Source organism: Anolis carolinensis, chromosome 3 (assembly GCF_035594765.1).
Source record: "Anolis carolinensis isolate JA03-04 chromosome 3, rAnoCar3.1.pri, whole genome shotgun sequence".
NCBI lineage: Eukaryota > Metazoa > Chordata > Lepidosauria > Squamata > Dactyloidae > Anolis > Anolis carolinensis.
The window spans coordinates 209,130,955-209,147,804 of NC_085843.1; the positions used below are offsets into that span (position 1 = coordinate 209,130,955).

At 40.1% G+C, this 16,850-nt stretch overlaps 1 protein-coding gene across 1 annotated transcript in view; it reads right to left on the reverse strand.

The window, feature by feature from the left end:
* Positions 1-413: 413 nt before the first annotated feature.
* Positions 414-16,850, reverse strand: part of rpp30 (ribonuclease P/MRP subunit p30) — a 35,847-nt gene continuing 19,410 nt past the window's right edge. The window contains exons 8-11 of the mRNA XM_003223793.4: positions 13,306-13,335; positions 12,285-12,322; positions 9,737-9,816; positions 414-1,157 (exon numbers count right to left, since the gene is read on the reverse strand). Coding sequence (XP_003223841.2) covers positions 1,051-1,157; positions 9,737-9,816; positions 12,285-12,322; positions 13,306-13,335 — 255 coding nt within the window. The 3' untranslated portion in view covers positions 414-1,050. The remainder of the gene's footprint in view (positions 1,158-9,736; positions 9,817-12,284; positions 12,323-13,305; positions 13,336-16,850) is intronic.

Consider the following 16,850-nt stretch of genomic DNA (forward strand, 5'->3'; position numbering starts at 1 on the left):
TCACTGTGCAATACGAAAAGGATCAAAAGTTCACCACAAATGCATAGCAGCCACTGGCAGTTTTTCTGTTGTCCCATTTCTCCATCAAAACATATTCAATGCCCTTTCATTTCTTTTCAGTTTACACAGTAACTGGCATAACTGTCATTTACACAGAAAGCAAAGGGATCTTGTAAAAACACTGAAACTAACAGATCTCAAGGGAGTTACAAGATCCTTTCCATATGGATATTGCGCACTAACACAGCTATGACTTTGCCTTATACAGCACCTATACTTACTGATACATGCTACTTTTTGTCCAAGTAGTTACCTTTCTCTCCTGTAGCAAGACTGAGGGACCACAACCCATTTAAACAGCAAATTGGACTCCAATTTGCTGTAGGACCAATGTTGTCACACAGACACAATCACACACACACACACACACTTTATTGCAGTCCAAGGACCCGCAGCTGTTAAGTGGATAACATACAGGAGTTTACAAAACATTCACAACTGGAAAAATGTGCTAAACAGACACATACTACACAAAGTCAGGTACGACCCAGACACAATCAATATAATGCACTCATTGTTCTGTTTCCTGGAACAAAGAAAATTTGAAAGCAACAAACCAAGAATGTTTTGGCAATCGTTTTAAGCATGATTACATAGCTTGATAAACAGATGCCAAGATGACAGAGCAACCCAGAATGACAGAGCCACTGAGAAATTTCCATTCCCAGTTGTATGTTTAATACTGGGGATGATGACTGAACCTTCAAGAAGTCTTGGGAGGAAAAACGTTATACACATGATCTCTTGTTTCCCTAAACTTTATATTTCCATTTCTAGCAGGTGTTTGAGAAGAAATATCTCCTTCAAAAAGTAAATAATGTATTCAATGTCCACAGTCAAAACTGTTCCACATAATCCAACTGAAGCTCTGCTACAAGACATATTGTTATCTTCCTTCAAGCACAAATGTTGTATTATAAATGTAAACTATGCCATCGAGCCAATCAAATATGGCAACTGTGTTGGTGGATGCTACAGACAACATGCTTGTCACAAAGTCGTCTTGGCTTTTTTACTGACAGGAGAGGACTCATCTTCTTCAGGAGTCCGAGGTTTCTTCTTTGTATACACCACTCCAGAAGCTGTCTTTCTGGTTTCTGAAATGAAACAAAAATAATATCTGAAACAGGGACCGACACCTCTGAGGCCTTGGTGGCCATTTCTGCTCTCTCTTGTATGTTGGAGGGCTGATCCCCCTACCTCTTCTCCCATAGAAAAATGCTGTCAATGACATCTAGTGTCTGAAAAGGAGCACTGAAGACCTGAAACAAGCCTAGAAGGACCAATTTTATAATTAAACTAGCTGTGCCCGGCCATGCGTTGCTGTGGCTTATGGGAATCCTTTGTTGGCCAGGTGGAATAGCAGTGAATAGCCTTGCAGCCTCAAAGCCTGGCCATTTTCTTCTTATGGGAATCCGTGTTTGGTAAGCTGGAATACAAAGGAATAGGCTTGCTGCTTGGAAGGCTGGGTACTTGCGTTCTAGGGGAATGGTTTTTTACGGGCTGCTAGAATTACAATGAATAGCCTCACTACTTCAAAGCCTGTCTGCTTGCAACTTAGGGGAATCTTTGGTTGGTCAGCTTCGATAGTACATAGTAGTATCCTTGCTTCAAAGCCTGGCCGCCTTCTACCAAGGTTAATCCTTTGTTGCATTGAATAGCCTTGCAGCTTCAATGCCTGGCTATGTTATACCTAGGGGAATCCTTGTTTGGTGAGTTGGAGTAGCATCCTCAGTCAAAGAGCCGCTTTGAAGCCTGGCTACTTCCTTTATAGGGGAATTCTTGTTTGGCCAGCTTGAATTGCACTGAATAGTCTTGCAGCTTAAAAGCCTGGTCGCTTTCTATATAGGGCATCCTTGCTAGGCCAGGTTGAATGGGACGGAGTAGCCTCGTGGCTTCAAAGATTGGGGGTCTTCTACCTAGGAGAAATCTTGGTTGAATAGCATTGAATAGCCTTGCTGCTTGCAAGCCTGGCCGCTTTCTACCTTGTGTCAAGACCCAGGCTGCAGAGCACCAATAACCGTACACAGAGGCCAGAATCTATCTAATATCTTTATTGTAAGAGTATATAAAGCTAATAAAAACAAGTGTAGGAAATAGTCCAGAAGTAGACCTTTCAGGAAAGGTCAAAATTAGTCCAAAGAAACAATGTCCAATATGAAATATTAAGGTCCAAAGTTGTAATCCAATAACCGAAACACTCACTTGCCAAGCAAGGTGAGGGGAGCTGACAAGGTCCTTTAGTCCATGAAACTTAAGCAAGGCTAGGAAGTAAACTTGATTCTTGGAACACAAGGCTTAATTCAAGGCAACAAGAAACGAGGAGCAAGAACAGGATCCGTGGTAAATACGTGGCGAGGTCCGGGAAGCAAGGCAATGTCCGTGGAGCAAAACAAGGTCCTGGAAGTAAAACAAGGCTGGAAACGGGAACGAAGGCTTGGAAGCGGGAGTAGCGCTGTCCACACACAACCTACTCCAGTAGCTGACGAATTGACTCCGCAAGATTCCTACAGGGCAAAACACCTAAATAGGGTCTCGTTTTCCCACCAAAGAACACTTCTCTGGGGAACCAGAACCGAAAGTCAATCTCTGTGTCCAGATGCATGACTCCCTAAAGTTTCTCATGGAAGCAGGCTTAATCAGCTGAATGCCTGGCTGCGATTCTCAGGCTTCTGCGATTAGCCTGTTGAACTCCTTTTTGTTGTTGATAATAATTACGGCGAGAAAATGGGGGAGATTTTGACTCAGGGCTTGTTTGGCAGATTTCTGGAAGACAAACCTCCTGCAGGTGCAAGGGCTCCAGTTCTGGCTGGGAAAGTTCCAATTCTGGCTGAAACGGTGGAAAACCCAAGTTTTCCTCTTCATCTGTCACAACAGCGCTAGGAACGGGACTACATGGCCCATGAGTCATCACACCTTGTGGAATCATTGGTTGGCCAGTTTGAATAGCAAGTATGAATTCTGCAATTAGTCACCTTGATTAGCATGTAATGGCCTTGCAGCTTCAAAGCCTGGCTGCTTCCTCCCTGGGGGAATCTTTTGTTGGGAGATGTTAGCTGATTGTTTCCTTTCTGGAATTTCCAATTTCCCTGCTTTCTGAGTGTTGCTCTTTATTTACTGTCCTGGTTTTAGAGATTATATTGTTCTGTATTATTATACCACAGTAATTATTATATATTATATTTATAATATTGTATTATCTGCTAAGAACTGGATTATATGAGGTCCCTTCTACACAACTTTATAAAATCCACACTGAACTGAATTATATGGCAGTGTGGACTCAAGAGAATCCAGTTCAAGGCAGATACTGTGGATTATGTGCCTTGGCATTCTGGGTTATATAGCTGTGTGGAAGGGCCTTGTGTCTACACTGCCACATAATCCAGTTCAAATCAGATAATCTGTATTTATAGGCAGTATGGATGAGGCCTAAGTGCACTTTTCCTGTCTCCTGGGCACCATTTTGGCTGAGGGAGTTGCTAAGACACAAAGGGGGTGGAGTCTAAAGGCACAGCAGGGCCTATCTTTCTGACTGGCAGTTAGGGGGAGAGAGGCTCTTCCTCATCCTCTGTAATTTGGACTATTTTTCTAGGTTTTTTATTGAAAGACATAGATTGGATGACTATGTCTTTTGTGGCCAAATTTGGTGTTATTTGGTTCAGTGGTTTTGTTGTTTACTCCATGGGAAAAATGCACATTACATTTTTATATATGTAGGTAGCAAACTGCACCACCAGACTCTTAGCAAAGAGGCCGCTCTGATTTGTTATTTTGATACAAATAATTTTTGAGGGGTGCTAAGGGGACACATATGGCTGGAGAACTGCATTTTACACACCTTCCCTTTTAAACCTTCTGTGCTTCCAAATGATATCTAGAAAGTGATGAGTCTCATTTATAGCCTGACAAGCTCAAAGAGGGAACACTGGATGTAGAAAATATAACTAAATGTTTCAACTATGGTGACAAACAAGGTTATGAACTGGACAATCCGAAGAAGAGTTGGCTTTCATTCATCTAGTGGCTATACATGGACCATCAAGGCTTAGGCATCGAAGTATTCCTGGGTCACTGCGATTAATAGGATGAGTGGCAAGATAGATCCATCTAACTGATCAAGTGAGTGTCCTACAAATTAGCTCAGTGCAACTATTCCAGTAATCGTTCCAGCTATAGTGAACTACAGCAGTGGTTTTCAACCACTGAAGTTTTGGACCTCATCCTCCAAAAGTCTTAGGTAGCACTGCCTATACAGGGGGATGCAGGGAGCTGATGTCCAAAACGTGTGGAAAACCAAAGGCTGAGAAGCTCTGACAACAGGCAGTCATAGTGCCTAAGCAGATTGAATAATGAAATCATTTAGAAATATGGCTTAGGTGATATGAAGTGTATGTTCCAAACTGAAACTAAAGTATATTTCACATCTTATGTCTCATGTGGCTAATGAGTCACAACATCCATCCTGGCTGATAGTGATGATAAGAATTATACTACAACATCTGGATAGTCAAAGAATTATTAAGAGAAGGAACAAAGATGTGTGTGTGTGTGTGTGTGTGTGTGTGTGTGTGTGTGTATGTATGTGTGTGTGTGGGGGGGGGGGGTCTTTGACACCTGTTGTTGTTGTTGTGTGCCTTCAAGTCACTTCTGCTGTATCTTGATTCTAAGGCAAAGCTATCATTGGGTTTGTTCACAAGGTGTTTGCCTTGTCTTCTTTTAAGGCTGAAGGAGTGTAACTTGCCCAATGTCAAGAGGTGGTTTCCAACATAAACGGGCTGGCAGAATGTTGGAGAAGCGAATATGTTGGAGAATAAGGAGAGATTAAGAAAAAGCCTATTAAACATCAAAATAGGTTATGATTTTACAAATTAAGCACCAAAACATCATGTTATACAACAAATTTGACAGAAAAAGTAGTTCATTACACATTAATGCTATGTAGTAATTACTGTATTTACAAATTTAGCACCAAAATATCACAATGCATTGAAAACATTGACTACAAAAATGCATTGGATAATCCAGAACGTTGGATAAGTGAGACTCTACTGTATATATGAATTGCTTTCTTTGCAGTTTGTTTGAAGTTCAACTCTTTTTTGAGCCAGGTTTTCTCTTTAAAAAAAACCAAACACCCAACTATGCCACGGCTTCAGATAGCTTGCATTACGTTTTCCTTTCTGGCAACGCAATGCATCAAGGCTATAGATCTTTCTGTTACATTTCGCTATCTCGCAAATAACATTTGAACACTCTTTCAGAACCTGAGGATTAGCTATGGGGGCTGCCAGCTTATTTTCTCTTCCTGTCTGGTTGGTGACAAGGCAAATAGGAAAAGAAACCAGCAGCAGAAGGAAGAAAATTATTCTAGTCTGTAACAACTGCTACTGCACTTCAGCCATTTTCCAAATACTGGCTCAAGTGATGTGTGAAACACCTGAAATTTAAAGGAAAAATCTAAAATGAAAGGATTTTATATAGCTTGTACTGTGCAATAGTTTATAGTTAGTGGATATAAGATGAATGAATGAGGGAGGGGTTGAAGGTGGATGGGCGAATCCCACATTAGATTGAAGTCTTAAAATGTTTACTCTGGGAATTCACATGGGTAAACATGAAATATGGACTTATACAAAAATAATTATGAAAATACATGGTGCACAATACAAAAAACCACAGTCCCATCTAGATCTTTCCATGTTGGGAAGAACATCTACAATCAAAGTGAATGTTCTTTTTTTCAAACAATACCAATAATACTAAACGATACCAGCTTCAAACAATGGAACGAAGATATTAGCAAATTCTTATTTTAAAAAAACCAAGAATCAAGATGAAATTTTTGAAAGACAGATGGGGATGGCCTCATCAAATGTTATATTATATTATGAAGCTATAGCTCTTGTTTGGATTGATACTAGAAGGACATGATTTAAGATACGGATGGTATGGATATTTGATATATGAGAAAACATTAATTGATTCCAATTTTATTCATGTATTTTATTTATTTATTATACTTATACCCCACCTTTCTCAACCCCGGAGGGGACTCAAGGAGGCTTAGATAGGCCGCCTTGAGTCTTGAATTTTAAGAGTAATCTCCTAAGAAACACACTTTACAGTGTATGGAAAAAGTTCATGTCAATATAATAATAATAATAATAATAATAATAATAATAATAATAATAATAATAATAATAATAATAATTTATTCTTATATCCCGCCCCATCTCCCGAGGGGACTCGGGGCAGCTCACAGCAATAATAAAAACAGTGACAAATTACACATTGTAAAATCAAACATGAAAAGCAGTCATACAATCAATACATACATCACATGTTAAAAACAAGGAGATAAAACAGTTCTAGGCCGAAATAGAGGGCTTCTGTAGCTTCGTGGCAGAAGTACTCAGCAAAGTATCAATAATCATGGCAGAACACTCTCTAATTAAATGGGCAGACAAATCAACCCCCAAAAATTAGTCGTCGAAGGCCCTCTGGAAAAGCCAGGTTTTAAGGCTTTGTTGAAAGGCAAGGAGGGTGGGGGTCTGTCTAATCTCCCTCGGGAGTGAGTTCCAGAGGCGGGGGGCCACAGCGGAGAAGGCCCTCTCTCTCGTTCCCACCAGCCGCAACTGCGAAGGTGGTGGGAGCGAGAGGAGGGCCTCCCCCGAAGAGCGAAGAGATCGTGCAGGTTCATAGGGGGAGATGCGGTCTCTAAGGTAGGTGGGTCCCAAACCGTTTAGGGCTTTGTAGGTGATAACCTGCACCTTGAATTGGGCCCAGAAAACAAACGGCAGCCAATGGAGCTCCTTAAACAGAGGCGTAGAACACGCACTGTAGTTTGCTCCTGTTAGAAGCCTGGCTGCCGAGCGCTGAACTAATTGCAATTTCCGGGCCGTCTTCAAAGGCAGCCCCACGTAGAGCGCATTGCAATAATCCAGTCTAGAGGTAACTAAGGCGTGGACCACCGTAGTCAGATCAGACTTCTCGAGATATGGTCGCAGCTGGCGCACAAGTTTTAATTGTGCAAAGGCCCTCCCGGCCACGGCCGACACCTGGGCCTCAAGCGTCAGCCCCGAATCCAGGAGGACCCCCAAGCTGCGGAGCTGCGCCTTCAGGGGGAGTGCAACCCCGTCAAGCACAGGTTGCCACCCAATACCCTGATCAGACATACGACTGAGTTGGAGGACCTCTGTCTTGTCAGGATTAAGTCTCAGCTTGTTCACCCTCATCCAGGCCAACACAACGGCCAGGCACTGGTCCAGAATCCAAGGGGCTTCCTTGGATTTAGGTGGAAAAGAGTAGTAAAGTTGGGTGTCATCTGCGTAGAGATGGCACCTCACTCCAAAACTCCGGATGACCTCTCCCAGCGGTTTCATGTAGATGTTAAAAAGCATGGGGGACAAAATAGAACCTTGCGGGACCCTACAGGTCAAAGGCCAGGGGTCCGAGCAGGTGTCCCCCAGCTTCACCAACTGGGAACGGCCCTCCAGGAAGGACTGGAGCCACTGGAGTGCAGTACCCCCAAGGCCCATCCCAGAGAGCCATCCCAGAAGGATACCATGGTCGATGGTATCGAAAGCCGCTGAGATGTCCAAGAGAACCAGCAGGGTCACACTCCCCCTGTCCAGTTCCCTGCGGAGGTCATCCACCAAGGCGACCAAAGCCGTCTCGGTACTGAACCCAGGCCTGAAGCCAGACTGTGATTGGTCCAGAAATATTCTACTTAAAAATATGTTTAAAAAAATGTTTCAATGGTCAAAGAATGTGGGCCATAAGATTAATACAGATAAGTGGGGACATATGTAGAAAACAAAGATTAAATTCACAAGATGCTATGGACTGAGAGAAAATTTCTATAAGACACGAGAAAGGCTAGGAAAGATGGATTCAAAATTTTAAAATATTTGCTAGAAATTTCAACAAAAAGAAGGAACTTTTTGCCATATGTGGTGGATATGCCCTAAAGCCAAAAATCTGCATTACAATACACAAGAATATTGGAAATATACTAAACATTAGCGACAAGATCTCTAAGATCTCTACAGGATCCTGAAATGTTAATCTAACAGAAGTAAGAAGACACAAGATAAAAAAGATACATTTTTGATTATTAAGAAGGCAGCAATGTTAGGGCAAGTAGTGTTAAAAAGACTTTCTGTTTTCTATTTCTTAACTTTTCTATCTTTCATGTTTCTATATACTCTATACCCGCTTTTCTATTCTTTTGTTTTAGACTAGATAAGAAATGTTTTTTTTCTTTTTCCTTATCTTTTTTTAACATCACAGAAATGTTTTTGTATTAGACGACCATGAAAGATGATAATATAAGATGTTTTTTAAAAGTTCCCTACTCTATATCTATTCTTGTATCCCTATTTCCTATATTTTATCAATAAACATTATATTGGGAAAAATGCTTTCTCTGGTGTACATCCCAGATTTTGACATAGGTGAGCTCCAAGAAAGCACACTCTGACTTGTATCCTCATTTAGCATTTCCATTTTATTATTCAGTGACAGCTCATATGGAAAATTTTTAAAGTTTATCCACAGTTAAAGACTTCATTCTACTTTAAGCAGCAAGACTCTATCCTAAGAAATTTTGGGATTTTATAGCTCGAATGCTGTATTTAAAGAGGTGCATGACTATTGGAAATAGCAACCTTCTACAAGCCTCCTATACTAGTTATTCGTTATGTAAATAATTGAGATTGCTTACTATAGTGTATGTATATATTAGTATGCAGTTTTCCCTTACCTCTATGTTGTTTGAGGTTGTGGGAGGGACTACAGACCATGTGACCAGATCTGACACTATTCAGACTGAGATTCTTTGCAACTCAGTGCAGTTGAGTATAGTATAGTAGTCAGTATGCATCAATCAGTCAGTACAGTATGTAGTTGTGTTATGGATGCTGCAGAAGTCAGTCAGTATACATCAGAATGAATGCTGAATACAAGAAGTTTTGTAAGTAAATCAACTATGTTAACTTTTAACGAAGACTATTTTTTGGTCTCTTAAGAGCATGATTTAAAAGCAATATATTTTATGGGAGAGTAGATGTTCTTTTGGGCAACTGAAATAACACTTCTGAAGATCTGCTATATATTTTGTATATTGGCATATCTTTATTCCTAACAGTTCAAAGAGAAAACAGGGGATATCAGTCTAACAACCGAGACACCTAAATTGCCTTGGATGAATACTAGTGGGTATTTACCACGATTAAAAAACTCACTAAGGAGAAGATTGACTTTAGTGAGTTTTTAATTCTTCTGAGGATCATACTTTACAAAAAGGTTATGATTATTCCAAATAGTGTGAATGTCAATTGCTCTCCAAAAAGGGTCATGCTTCCAAATGGCTATGGAGATTCTGGTTTTCCAAAAATTACAGCTCTCTAGAAGAGCATATATTTAAACTATAATACCCAGCATTTCAATGGATGGAGCCATGGCACTAAAAGTGCTATAACTAGGCAATACACTAAAAAAAACACATAGAAAATTAGCAACTTGGAGAGAGAGGATAAGATGGTGAGCTACTTGCCTTAAAGGAGATACTTTCTTCTTCTTTTGGCCACATCTTTGACATTCAGCTATAACTCATGTTGATGTAGATCTAACCTGAAGGGCTAAAAGCAAATCCCAGTTAGACGCAACTCACCTCCATGAAGAATGACAGCTCGGCAATTTGTTGAAACGGCTGCCTTGGCATTGCTTTCTGACAGTCCAAACAGGAAACCTCTGGTACTTTTCATTAAGGAACATCAAGTGGGAGAACAGGTTTAGGGCATGTCCCTTATTTATCAAGGAGAGATATGAGAAAAAACTCAGGCAAAATGGAGAAAAAGTTTATTCCTGTTCCCATGAGTTTCAAGTAAGGGCACTCTTCAACAGTAGGTTAGCACAATAATGTAAAAGCTATTTCACGGCTGTCTTTTCCTCTTGCCCATGAAAGGACTTCTTTGTGGTATTTTTCTAGGATTCACTCACATTTCAAAATTATACTATTATTCTACTTTAACTGCCACGTTCCTGTTGTATAGAATTCTGGAGCTTGCAGTTTGGTGAGACATTGGTTTTGGTTATGACTTTGAAATGCCAATCCCTAAGGTTTCAATTCTAAAATATTACGAGATGGAACCATAATAATTTAAATGGAATGGTGGCAATAGAATTCTGTAGTGTGAAGGGGCTTTGGTGTCAACAAAACAGGAAAAATATGCTTATCAGCCAACAAAAGAGCATGTATGGCCAGGATTAGAAGGGTGAATCTGAAAACAAAGCAAGTCCAAGAGGAATGTATGAATATTAATTGTGCCGTGGCCCTGTATTTTAGCCTCAGTTCTACTAGAAAAGAGGCAGGAGACAAATCAAAAGAGCTTGCCTGACAAAATTGTCAGTTAAATTAATATATTTTGGTTTTGGTGGGCACAGCATTGAATTCCATGCAACTCATGAACCCAATCAGCTTATTCTCTGGCACCAGGCATCTGATAAGGATTCATTCCTGACATTCAGCAGGTGGTTAAGATCTTTTTATCCATTTGGCACTTTTATCCACCCAAACATCAAAGCTCAGTCAGCGTTGAAAGCAGCTAAGTACTGGGAAAGCACAAATACAGTAAATACAATTATTATTTTTTCACCTCCTAAATTGGGGGAAAGCTAGACTAAGCTGTAAGACTTCACATTTAGCAAATCAACTGCTACTGCTTTCATCAAGGAGTATGACGGCATTAGTAGGCATGGGGTAGAAACGGAAAGTTACAAAGCTCACTGAAATGCTATATGCTAATTGGAAGCCCTTACCTATTGTTATAGAAATACTGGCAGCCTCTGAGGCAGTTACAATGGTGTAAGCTAGAGGTACAGCCTTGTAATTGCTTCTTATTTAGATTCATGGATATTGTGCCATTGTAAGAAACACAAATGTTCCTAAAATGTATCTTAAAAGCCAGGCAACAATGCCAATCAAATAATTTTCATAATGTTCAAGATTGGGTAGCTAAAGGATGACACACCCAGCTCCCTCTTGCAAGGAATCTGATGGTAGGAGGAGGCTAGACACATCATAATTCAGTGCTTCAGAACTTTTTTATTCAGGACAGCTGCCTGGTTTTAAGGTGGATTTTGTGGGATCAGATTAAGAGATCTGAGTAGCTACATCACTGTAGCGATGTGTCCCATACATTGCCATTATGTGTTAGAAGATGGCTTTTCTGTTGTTATTTAATCTATGGATCGTGCATACATTTTTCCAGTAACCTGTTAATCTTAAACCCAAACTACTTACCTACCTTTGCTGCATGGGCAACAGTACTCTAGGTCTTCTTTGCCCCATAGTGCTAGTCATGCTAAGGATGATCTTCTCTCTCTCCAGTCCCTGCCTCTCCCTTGTCCAATTCAGTTTCTTCTTCAAAGGAAGGTGGGACAATCCAGCAACAACTGGAGAGTTACACATTCCCCATTGCCTTCACAACTTTATAACTTTTCAGATTGCTGATAATATTACCTCTCAGTCCTTTTTGGCTGTTTTGTGTGCCCATCATACAATTATGGCATGAGTTTAGAAATATTTTTTTTAATTGTTTCGCAGAATACCCAACCAACTAAGGCTCTTTCTACACTGCTATATAAAATCCAAATTATATGCTTTGAACTGGATTATATGACAGGGTAGACTCAGGCACCTTCTACACTGCCAGAAAAAATCCAGATAATCTGCTTTGAACTAGATTATATGGTAGTATAGCCTCATATAATCCATTTCAAAGCAAATAATGTGGATTATCTGACTTGATAATCTGGATTGTATGGCAGTGTAGAAGGGGCCTCATATAATCCAGTTCAAAGAAGATAATGTGAATTATCGGATTTGGTAATTTGGATGATATGACAGTGTAGAAGGGGCCATAGTCATTCTGGCAGTTGGAGTCCAAAAGAGTAAATTTCTGAAGATTTCATTCAGTCTACCATCCCATGTCTTTCCACCAACACACGGCTTCTCCTATCTCTAGGTGCAATGTGTGGTTTCCTCCCCAAACTGACCTTTTATCATTTTCACAGAGCCACTGCTATTTGCCAGCATTATAATGATGGTGGTTTACTTTGCAGCAGGAGAGGCCAGATACAGCTATCAAAGAAAGTAAGATTTTCCATATAAAATAAGCAAATAAATAAACAAACATTTTTAGACTTATAAAGGATACAAATTTGCCACATCGTATGGACCTCGGAGATGTAAAGACTACAATAGAAAACAAAACCACAATTTATACACAGATATTAGATCATAAATATGCAATTGCACACATATATAATTGTGCCATTGTCTAATCAAAATGTGGGAGACTACAGCCTAAGTCCAGCTCTTGGGCCAAGTAGGGTGAACCCGTTTAGTCAGTGGAACTTACACAGGTGCTGACATACCAAATTCCCATTGGGTTCTTTTTGTGTTTTAATGGTTCATTTTTTTCACGTTTCTATCACTTACTAAGTTATGTATTTATTTATTTATTTATTTCAATTATTTCTTCAGTCTGTTGCAAGCTGCCCTGAGTCCTGAACTGGGGAAAAGATGGGGCAACAATGATGTTCTATTCCAAATTTTACACCTTGGGGTATGATCCTCTTCCCAGAATAGTAAGCTAAAAGCCTCAGTTATTGCACCTTAGTTATTTGCACCAAGACAGTCCTGTTTGGGAGTTTCTAGAAAATCCAACACTACCTTTGATTGTAGTTACAGGATGCTTGAGTCTGGTGTCTGATGGGTTTGGTGGAATGGGAGTTACAGAGACGGGAAGAGACTAGGAACAGCTTTCTGGTAGGCAGGAAGGAGCATAGTCTACATCAGTGGTTCTCAACCTGTGGGTCCCCAGGTGTTTTGGCCTACAACTCCCAGAAATCCCAGCCAGTTTACCAGCTGTTAGAATTTCTGGGAGATGAAGGCCAAAACATCTGGAGACCCACAGGTTGTGAACCACTGGTCTACATAGAGAGGAAAACACATGGAGAGAATCTTCTCATAGGAAGGAGCAGCAGTTTGATTCAGGGATGGAAGGGGGCATACTACTGGCCTGTGAGTGCCAGGTAAAGACCAAATACATGCTACCAAAACTCAGTATTCAGGAAGACAGATGTGACAATGCCATCTTGTTAACAAAAAGATGAACTTAAAAGGATAGCTGAAAATGGCTTATAAATGTCAGACACACAGACATATCCACTTACCCTTTCTGCTGCACTGGATAGAACAATATTCTAGGAAAATAAAAAAAATGTTAATGATTTCAGATAACATAGAAAACAAGTTAGACTGTGTGATGTTGCTTAATATACTTCCGATGCAAAGGCATGTTTGTGCTTACAAAAGAAGCAAGCAATGAGTTGATCAGGGAAACATCCTTTTTCTCACATTGCAGTGAAGAGTTATTTTTGAGGTTCACCTTGAGCAGTATATCATATGCATTTGTCACACAAGCAAATGCAAGGAATTCTTGCAGCCCCTTTGGGTGGAAAGAGCTCTGAGAACCTATCAAGTAAATGCTTGGATTTAAATTACACTGATATTAAGTGTAATTAATTCCAAATCTCTCTCTCTCTTTCTCCCCCCCCCCCCAACATCTCTCTTTGTACGAGTGGTTTCCAACCTTTGGGCCTCCAGGTGTTTTGGACTTCAGCTCCCACACTTCCTAACAGCTGATAAGCTGGCTGGGATTTCTGGGAGTTGAAGTCCAAAACACCTAGAGGCCCAAAGGTTGGGAACCACTGATATCTATCTATCTATCTATCTATCTATCTATCTATCTATCTATCTATCTATCTCAACATTATTCAGGATGCTGGAATAGAGCCATGGCAAGCAAAGAGCAACCTTCCCACCTTGGTACCATCCAGATGTTTGGGACCACCATCCTCATCTACCCCAGCTAGCATGGTCAATGGCCAAAGTTGACAGGTGCTATAGTCCAAAATGTTTGGCTCTGTCACTTTGGAGAATCAAATATTACAGTAGTTATTGCTCTCCAAGTGTTTGACCTAATTTCTATCAGCCCCACTCTCACCAACAGCAATGGATATTAGGTCTTACAGTCTAAAAATCTGGACAACCTGAAATTTCCTCCCATTGAACTGGTCCTCGAAGAACAGGGTTCAAATCTCCATTCAATCACTACAAGACGTCAGGCCAGTTACTTCTGCTTTCTGATTTATCACATACTTAAGTATACAGTGGGAAAAGGATGAAACCATGCAAGCAGCTGCCCAGAGTTCCAAGAAATAATGATGGAATATAAATGTACCACATACATGCATATATACAATTCAAGGATTTTTGGACGGTTTGTTTTGTCTATACACAATGCTGGCTGGGAGATACTGGGGACTGTAGTCCCATAATGTTTCTAAGTTCTGGAAAATTCCATGCTAAGAAAATTCTGTGATCTAAATTATGAAAATGATTTGCATTTGGACCTGCCCCCAAGCTCCCCCATTTTCTAAATGAAAGGGAGATCTTTTCCTTTCATTTGGAAAAGCCAGAAAACAATCTGTTGCAACAACAAAGTTCAGATGTCTCAGAAGTCGAATATTTCACTGAACTTCCTCTTTCTCTGTTCCTGTGAATCCCAGACATACAGACAGCTGTGATGAAGCTTAAGATCGAAACAGCTACCTGAGACATCATTTACATATCAAAAGTCAGACACCAATATCAAAAAGGAAGTTGGGAGGAGGCCCTTAACAATAAGGAAGCCATTCCAAGAATAGCAGGAACAAGTTGTGCTCAAAGCTAAGGAAAGTTGCCTTTTTTCACATACAATTCCCAGAATCCTTCAGCCAGTACAGCTGGCGACCCATCTGCACAGGACTGCTGGCAGGACAAAATCACCATTCACTCTGTGTTGTCAAAGGCTTTCATGGCCGGGATCAAGAGTTGTTGTGTGTTTTCTGGGCTGTATGGCCATGTTCCAGAAGTATTCTCTCCTGACACTTCGCCCAAATCTATGGCAGGCATCCTCAGAGGTTGTGAGGTGTGTGTGTGTGTGTATGTATGTATGTGTATACACACACACATATAGATATATACCATCTATAATGTGGGTTTGCTGCCTTCTACATTATCAAACATTATCATCTTTTCCAACGAGTCATGTCATCTAATGATATGACAAAAGTACGGCAGCCTCCATTTAGTCACCTTCACTTCTCACAAAAGTTCAGGTAATTTTCTCTAGAGCCTGTTCATTTGTCTTCTCAGCAGTTCATAGTAACCACAGAACAATCCTCCAGCGCTACCTTTCAAATGAATTGATTATCATTCCCTAGTTCTACCAAACATGCAAAAAAAAATGTACAATTCTGATTTTGTTATTGAGTGATACTTAAAGATCTTACTTAGGTCCTTTCTATACTGCCATATAAAATAATAATATGGTCCCGGTGATGATTGGCACACTGGGTGCCATGCCAAAAGATTTCAGCTGGCATTTGGAAACAATAAACATTGACAAAATTACAATCTGTCAATTGCAAAAGGCCACCTTACTGGGACCTGCACGCATTATCCGAAAATTCGCTTGGGAAGTGTTCAACTTGTGATTTTGTAATACGAAATCCAGCATATCTATCTCGTTTGCTGTGTCACACTACGTTGTTATGTCAATAATAATAATAATAATAATAATAATAATAATAGCAACAACTTTATTATTGTATCCTGCCTCCATCTCCCCGAAGGAACTCAGGGCAGTTCACATGGGGACAAGCCCGATCAAACATGGTTTAAAAACACAATCAGCAATTTAAAAACATTAAAATCCAGATTATTTGTGTTGAACTGGATCATATAGCACAGTAGACTCATATAATCCAGTTCGAAGATAACATGGATTATCTACTTTGATAATTTGGATTATATGGCAGTGTAGAAGGGGCTTTAGTTCTCTCATAGCCAGAGGCGGTTCAACCACCAGGCCAACTAGGCAGTTGCCTGTGGCACCATCTTGTTGGGGGCGCCATCGAAGCACTTTTCTGCTCCCCAAAACCCCGAATGCCTTCCTGGTGAGAACGAATGTCTGGATTTCTCCTGTTTTCAGAGTGTTGTTTTTTATTCATTGTCCTGATTTTAGAGTTTTTTTAATACCACACTGCCCTATATCCCTGTTCAATGTTTGGTGCTAAATTCGCAAATATAGTAATTTCTACATAACATTACCATGTATTGAACTGCTTTTTCTGTTGATTTGTTGTAAAACATGATGTTTTGGTGCTTAATTTGTAAAATCTTAATGTAATTTGATGTTTAATAGGCTTTTCCTTAATCCCTTCTTATTATCCAACATTTTCACTTATCCAACTCTTTTATTTTTCAGTGATTGGTTTGGGGGGCACCAAAATTCTGTTCGCCTACACTTGAAAATTACCAAGGGCCAGCTCTGCTCATAGCTGCCCTATGTATTCCTAGTGCACAGAAGTCTCACCTTGTTCTTCAGCCCTTATGAACCCCCATCTGGAACTCAGAGCTGGAACATTACTTTAATAGCACAGCTAAGGGACAATGTGATCCTGGTTACATTGCATCTCTCATCACACCTCATATCTGGATGTGCTAAATAATGTGTACTTTATGGCTGCTGAAGGAGCTTTTAAATGGAGGTGTTGTGTCGATATTTTCTCTTATGGTATAAATTTGCTCCACATAGTTAAACATTGTATTTTAAAATAAAATACAAAATTAAATATTGTTGTTTAATTTTTTTAAATGTTCATACTAGTCG